Source organism: Dromiciops gliroides, chromosome 1 (genome assembly GCF_019393635.1).
Source record: "Dromiciops gliroides isolate mDroGli1 chromosome 1, mDroGli1.pri, whole genome shotgun sequence".
Lineage (NCBI taxonomy): Eukaryota > Metazoa > Chordata > Mammalia > Microbiotheria > Microbiotheriidae > Dromiciops > Dromiciops gliroides.
Genome location: NC_057861.1, coordinates 16,316,002 through 16,324,066, shown reverse-complemented (window position 1 = coordinate 16,324,066; position 8,065 = coordinate 16,316,002). Strand labels below are relative to the sequence as shown.

The following is an 8,065-nucleotide window of genomic DNA, read 5'->3' as shown; positions in this document are numbered from 1 at the left end:
GGAGAATAATGTCCAATGAGCCTGAAATGGAGGTTGAGGCCAGGTGATAGAAGCAATACTAACAGAAGAGTTTCTATTTTATCTTAGAGGTAATAAGGGATTGATTGGTATTGGTGCTTTATCCACTGCACCACCTAGCTGCCCCCCCCCATTTTTTTTTTTAAGTTCAGAGGTCCCAGGTTAAGGATTCCTGATTTGTAATATCTTATTTTCTTCTTTAACTTTCTGTGCATCAGAGTCTCCAATTACATGGTAAGCTTCCAGAAGGCAGGGACTATCACCAAAGTATTGTTGTTGTTCATCCTTCGTTCTCAAAGAAGACCAATGACATCAGAAAGGTGTTGACTTGCAAGTGAATTGGATTTAGGTGAGGCAGGGCTGTGCAAAGTCATCACCCCTCTTCTCTCCTCCAGAGTCATCAGAGTCAGGTGGCAGGACATACATCAAGACAACTAGAAATGGCCAAGCCACCAAAGCACACTGTATCAGATGATTCATTTAGGAGGTGCTTGACGTGTATCACCTAATAACCTTCTTGATTTTGGTCTTCTTTTAGAAAGAAGAGGTGAGACGGAAGCACATTAAGCTACACATGGAAGGGACGCTAACTGCGCGTGACAAAGTTGGGGTTCAAGACTTCGTGCTGTTGGACTCTTACACCAGCGAATCTGCTTTTGTGGATAATCTTCGCAAGCGTTACAGAGAGAACCTCATATACGTAAATTGCCCTATTCCTCTGCTTTTCTATTTCCTTTTCCTTACTCCATATGTCTCCTGGGAAAACCAGACATTTTGGCTAATATGGCACTAATAGGTCAGTGATAAAGCAAAATGGAATTTGGAGAGATGCTTAAGGTTGCCACCTGACTCCCCAACTCCCATTCAAATCCTGGTGATAGAGTATCTGAACATTTTTTAAATGTCCTGTGGCTTGTCACACATCACGATGGAGGAGTATCCCATTGTGAGAAACTCTTGACCTTCCTGGAGCTAACAATGACATTATTGAACTTGATAGTTTTTATTTTTGAGATGAAATTCAAGGGGCTGGATAAATTATTTCCTTGTAAATCTAGTCTTATACACTTACTAGCTGTGTGACCCCGGGCAAGTCATTTAACCCTGCTTGCCTCAGTTTCCTCATCTGTAAAATGAGTTGGAGAGGGAAATGGTAAATTGCTACAGCATCTTTGCCAAGAAAATGCCAAACGTGGTCACCTAGCATCAGACGCGACTGAAACAACTTAACAACAATAACAGAATTGAGGTTTCTTTGACTTGTTTGAAGTAAGTAGGCCACTAGAAAGAAGTTAGAAATGTCTGCTGTTTAGCACAGTTCCTGGTGCGTGTTTTTGTTGTTGAGTCATTTTAGTCCTGCCTGACTCTCCATGACCCCATTTGGGGTTTTCTTGGCAGAGATGCTGGAGTGGTTTGCCTTTTCCTTCTCCAACCCATTTTACAGATGAGGAAACTGAGGCAAACAGGGTGAAGTGACTTGCCCAGGGTCACACAGTTAGTAAGTCTCTGTGACTGGGCTTGAACTCAGGTCTTCCTGCCTCCAGGCCCAGCTCTCTATCCACTGCGCCACCTAAATGCCTGATACATACCTGGTATATATTAAGTGCTTAATAAATGTTTTAATCATTACATTTATGGTCAAGTGAATTACATAATTTATATTCATCAGTCAGTTGACTAACATTTATTAAGTGCCTACTATGTGTCAGGTTGTGTGCTAAGTTCTGGGGATACAAAGAAAGGTAAAAGACAGTCCCTGACCTCAAGAAGCTCACAGTCTCATAGAGGAGACAACAAGGAAACAACCATGTACAAGCAAGCTACGTATGGGATAAATTGGGGATAATCAAGAGGGGAAGTCACTGGAATTGTGGGGGCTCAGGAGTGAGCCATAGAGTGACAAATGATTGCATTAGAAAACCTAGTCTATTATGACAGGTTTAGACATCATCTTTCCACTAGGTGTACAGGTAGAAAGATGGACATGATCCCATGTCTGACAAAGGAAGAATCTGGGGAGGGGTCCTAGGGAAGCATAACTGGGTTGGCAGGGTTATCTTGACTAAGTTTAATATTTCACATTTAGTCTGATAGATTTTGGAAATTATTTTTCTGATTTCAAAATGATCTGAGCGATCAGGTTTTTGCTAATCAGAAGTAATTTATGATTGTTAGTTCAAATTCTGACTTTTCTTCAATCCCACGATTCACCTTTATCCTGGAGAGATGATCAAGTTGTCCATTTTTACTGGAATTATAGTTAATATTAATGATGGTAATAATAATAATATCAGTTCACATTTATATAGAGCTTTAAGGTCTATAGAGTGCTTTATAAAAATTATCTCTTTTGATCCTTGCACCTACTCTGGGTGATATGTGCTATCATTCTCCCCATTTACAGTCGAGGAAACTGAAGGAGACAAAGGTGAGGTGTCTTGCCTAGGGTCACACAGCTAGTAAGTGTATAAGGTAGGATTCGAACTCAGGTATTCCTGACTCCAGAAGGTCCAATTGTTCTAAACTTTGAGGATTAAAGATATCAAATATTGACCACCAAAAGGGAAAAGGCACAAGATTCCCACATGCAAGATGTGTCTTGGACAGAAGTCAGTTCTGTAAGTAATTCCTTCTGTCCCACCACTTTTGTCTTGAGAAAAGAGGGCTCTAGGTATAAATTCACAGCACAAAATTCCCCAGTGCAAGAGCCTCAGATCCATAAGTGCTGCCATTTTGAATGCCCTGCTTGAAAAAGCTTCATTCCTCCACTTGGAAGAATGTTGTGGAAGATCCTTACTGGATGACGTTCCAGGTAGAGGCTGGATTAGACAACTCAAAGGTCATTTCCAGCTCAGATTAGTTGAGGAGTCTGTAAAGGTGATGGGGAGCATGGAAAGGGGGTACCTATAGCACCAAGCCAGGCACTAACTTAAAAATAACTACCAAACCATTAGCACCACCACACAGCTCATAGACATTAAAAGGAAGAGTATTTCAAAATGGAGAAATGGATGATATTGATGGGTTAGCTTCCCAAGTGTTTGTCTCTTTATTTGAGATGGTTGATTTTTGCTCACGTTAGGCATCTGATCAGACATCTGGAAGGAGTAACTTCCTATGTTAATGAGCTCACTTTTGTCCCTCCAGACATACATTGGGACCCTCCTTGTGTCGGTGAATCCCTACCAGGAGTTGGGCATCTACACTATTAAACAGATGGAGCTTTACCAAGGGGTGAATTTCTTTGAGTTGCCACCACATGTGTAAGTAACACTAGGGTCTTCCTCATAGACTTCTTGGTCCGTTTTATTGGGCTCTTCTCTCCTTTACATGAGTTACCCTCGTCTTGTAGAAGATGATGATTTTGGGAATAATTGAAGTACTGTTTTGTTTAAAAACTTGAATGAAGTTCTTCAAGTTTGTTGCTTGCTTGTTGACTTCCTGATAATCAGTATGGTCCCCAAATGGAATGGCTTAGGGACATAATGTTTGCCATTACTGGATGTCTGCAAGCAGAAGTTTAAAGAATGTTGTAGTATACCCCTTGTTGAATGATGCTCAACATAGAAGTTGGTTTAGACAATTTCCAAGGCCCTTTCTAACTCATGATAAGTCTATAAAAGGGCAATGTGCCAACAGTGAGTGGCATTTTAATAACTCTTGGGGAACCTAGGTATACAGGCTGAAGTGATACGTTTGTGTGGGAGGGACAATAGCTTCTATTGTGGTAATTACGAAGTTGATCTTAAATCAACCATGAGGGCAGCTAGGTGGCACAGTGGATAAAGCACCAGCTCTGGATTCAGGAGGACCTGAGTTCAAATCCAGCCTCAGACACTTGACACTTATGAGCTGTGTGACCCTGGGCAAGTCACTTAACCCTCATCCCCCCAACCCCCCCAAAAAAGATAAGAAATTAAATCAATCATGAGGGTTTTCTAGGCAGGAATGGGCCAAATCAACTTTAGCATTATTATAGGAGGTCTATTTCCCATGACCCCTATAATATCTTTTGTCATCTTTATCCACTTGCCCAATATACAGTAAAACCCCAGAGTTATTCTGATTTGTATTGTATAAAATAAGTTTTTATGACTTGGTGCATTTAAAAAATAATGTTATTGCTGCTGTTCAAGATCCATTCACCTTAACTTTGTTTAATAGAGATTATTAATTATATCATCAATTGCTAAAAATAGAGCTATTAATAATTCTCTTTAGTCTATGAACGAGTCATGCTTGAGGTTTAATGTGCATGGTTAATTTTAAGCATCTTGGCACCGCGGACAACAGATATCATTACCTGCTGGGAGATAGGGGACTTGATCATCCCGCTCCAGGGGCATTGCAGACCTGTGCGGGGATGCGCAGAAACGAAATTCCTTCTGTCCTGTTCCTCATGCAGTTATGCCATCGCGGATAACGCTTACCGCATGATGTGCTCCGAGCTCAATAACCACTTCATCCTGATCTCTGGGGAGAGTGGGGCCGGCAAAACGGAGGCGTCCAAAAAGATTCTCCAGTACTTGGCAGTGACCTGCCCAATGACGGAATCCCTACAAATAGCCCGTGATCGATTATTGCTTTCAAATCCGGTTTTGGAGGTAGGAAATACTTCAAATTCTATTTGATGGGGTCAGCGAGGTGGCGCAGTGGATAGAGCACCGGCCCTGGAGTCTGGAGGACCTGAGTTCAAATCCGGCCTCAGACATTAAACACTTACTAGCTATGTGACCCTGGGCAAGTCACTTAACCCCAATTGCCTCACTTTAAAAAAATTCTATTTGATGTACACTGATGGAGGAGTCCTTTTGGTGACATGAGAGATTTTCCAGGTCCAGTGGCCTAAGGGCACAAGAAAGAGAAGTTATGTCCTGATACAGAGGGGCAGCTAGGTGGCACTATAGTGCATAGAGTGCAGGGCCTGGAGTCAGGAAGATATGACTTCAAATCTGGCCTCAGACATTAAACACTTACTAGCTATGTGACCCTGGGCAAGTCACTTAACCCTGTTTGCCTCAGTTTACTTATCTGTCAAGTGGGCTGGAGAGGGAAAGGTCAAACCACTCCAGTATCTCTGCCAAGAAAACTCCAAAGGGGGTCTGACAAAGAGTCAGACACGACTGGAAAATGACTAACCAATAACCAATAACCAAACAGACGACTTGACTGACGTGGGGCAAGTTGCTTTCTTTTTTTTTTTTTCTTTTTTTTTTTTTAGTGAAGCGATTGGGGTTAAGTGACTTGCCCAGGGTCACACAGCTAGTAAGTGTTAAGTGTCTGAGGTCAGATTTGAACTCAGGTACTCCTGACTCCAGGGCCAGTGCTCTATCCACTGTGCCACCTAGCTGCCCCAAGTTGCTTTCTTTTTGAAACCCCACCTCTGTACAATGGAAAATACCATATTCATAGGTAGAAATAATTTCCTTAGAAGGGCCCACCCAAGTTATGCCAAGAGAAAGAGCATTTATTAAGCACCTACTATGTTCCAGTCACTGTACTAAGTGCTAGGAACACTGTAGTGCCGTGACTTAGCCATCTGCTTAGAATCTTGAGCTTGTCACGCCCTCAGATTCTGGGGGAAGAGACTTTCTGTCACTTCAGTCTGACCCTGGATATATTGTTTGTAATATCAAGGGTTTCACGTGCTTTGGGAACCCTCTGAGAGGTCTTTTATCATGCTTATTCTTGTCCTCCTCCAACACTAATCCCCATGAGAGTCCAAGTCTTTAAGGGATGACTCAGAGTCTCATTATTGGTAGCGATTGATTCTCTAGTGTTCTGAGTCCAGAGAGAGAACCTGGTCATCTGGTTTTCAACTTCTGATGAGAGAGAAGACATGGCTTCTGACCCTTCATAGCATTTTAGACCAGGTCTCTTAAAAGTTAGGGATGCCAAATGAGCAAGAGAGTGAAGGCTGATTTCAGGCTTTTGACCTTTTATTCTCAGGCTTTTGGAAACGCAAAAACTCTCCGAAATGACAACTCCAGCAGATTTGGAAAGTACATGGATATACAGTTCGATTTTAAGGTAAATCAGGATTTCGATTGGTGGGGAAGTTCAGTGGTAATCGCTAACTGCAACCAAATGGTCATAGCAGTTGTTCCCAAACTTTGTGGTCTCAAGTCCCATTTACACTCTTAAAAATTGAGGACCTCCCCCCAAAACTTTCATTTATATGTGTCTTATCTATCAATATTTACCATATTAGAAATTAAAACCGACAAAATCTAAAAATACTTATTAATTCATTTTAAAGTTATTTCATAATTTAAATGCAAGTGAAAATAATTCAAATGAATTTAAATGATTAAAATTTTGAATTTAAAAATAAATTTCAAAAATTGAATTGAAAAGAAAATTATTTAAAATATTTATTAATTCTTTTAAACTAACATTAACGAACCTATTTTGTATGGCCATAAATCATGTTTTAATTAAAATTAACTGTTTTCTAAAAACAAAATAATTTATTGAGAAGAATGATGTTGTTTTACATATTATCGGAAATCTCTTTAATGTCTAGATTAATAGAAGACAGCTGAATTTTCCTATCTGCTTCTGCCTGTAATCAGTTGCAGTATGTTGTTTTATTCAAATATCTGAAGAAAATGTGGTTATACACTAGTGTGTTGTTGGAAAAGGGAGGAGTGTTTTAATAGGCAAATAATTCCAATATTATTATAAAATAATTTTGACCTTATAGATCCCCTAAAAGTGTGTTGAGGATGCCTGAGAGTCTTTGTACCATCATTTAAGAATGTCCTGTGTAGAGAGAAGATTGTTGGTGTTGGCTTTCGGCTTCCACCTCCAGCACTTAATAGCTGTGTGACCATAGGTAAATCATTACATGTCTCTGAGCATTGGTTTCCATCTGTAAAGTGATGCCAATAATACCGGCAATGCCGTTCTTTCTGAGATGCCCTGAGGTTCAAATGAGAAAATATATGAGAAGCACTTTGCAAGCCTTGATGTGCTACATAATTATGGAAGAGAAAGTGTTAACTGCATTTTCCTTCCTTCACATCTGACATCTGGTTCAGGTAGTGTGGTGCATTTTGAGGTTTGGTTTTGTTTTTATTTTTGGACACTTGATCTTAAAGATGTCTGAGGTTTCTCAGGCTGTAAGGAGACTTAGTGTTGTTTCAGCAAACAAAAGTAGCAGCCTTTATGGGACATTTATAAGCTCTGTCCCCTCACAGATGACTATCCCAGTTTCAAAGGATTCTACGACTCCATATTCCTAAAATTATAGCTTATGAGCCCCCACTGGTATATTTCCCTTTAATAGTCAAGAACATGATGAGTTCAAAGGAAAGGCATTTACAGAGATGGTGTCTTAAACCCAGTAGCTATAAAACATTCCCCTGTAAATCTGGGGTGCACTCTCCCACAAATACACACAGTGTTATTGGGAAGAGTGGACATGTGTGTGTGTGTGTATGTATATATATATATATATATATATATATATATATATATATATATAGAGAGAGAGAGAGAGAGAGAGAGAGAGAGAGAGAGAGAGAGAGAGAGAGAGAGGATGTTAGTAGAGAAGCAGACATGGAGGAAGAAGGAAACGGCAAATCATTCCTGTGTCTTTGCTAGGAAAAGCACATGGGATCACAAAGAGTCAAATACTGCTGAATGACTGAATAACGATATATATTTAGGGAACACACAATGTCTGGGGAACTCATTCCTCCAGCATGACAAGACCCCGATGTACATCCTTTATCTCATAGTATACTCGTATTGTTCCCCCTGGGTACAGTGTCTCTGCTAGGAACCCTGAACCTGTCTAGCTCCGTAGCATAATTCCTCACAGCCATAACTAACTTTGTCTGGACTCACAAAATTCCTCTGGTCTTGCCTTGACTGTCTCCATAAAGCGTGTGTCTTACTTTTTAAAGGGCTACTGTGGGGCATGGCTGAACCTTTGATTGGCCATGGCTAGCTACCTTACTAATTCTACCAAATTTGATTGATTTGTCTTTAAAATATTAACACCTCATTGTCTGTTGTCTCCCCTTATATTTTATAATTT

The 8,065-nt window shown here is 40.4% G+C and overlaps 1 protein-coding gene across 1 annotated transcript in view; it reads left to right on the top strand.

The window, feature by feature from the left end:
* The first annotated feature begins 562 nt into the window (after positions 1–562).
* Positions 563–8,065, top strand: part of MYO1H (myosin IH) — a 50,553-nt gene continuing 43,050 nt past the window's right edge. Inside the window, exons 1-4 of the mRNA XM_043969033.1 lie at positions 563–718; positions 3,166–3,281; positions 4,424–4,622; positions 5,968–6,048. Coding sequence (XP_043824968.1) covers positions 593–718; positions 3,166–3,281; positions 4,424–4,622; positions 5,968–6,048 — 522 coding nt within the window. The 5' untranslated portion in view covers positions 563–592. The remainder of the gene's footprint in view (positions 719–3,165; positions 3,282–4,423; positions 4,623–5,967; positions 6,049–8,065) is intronic.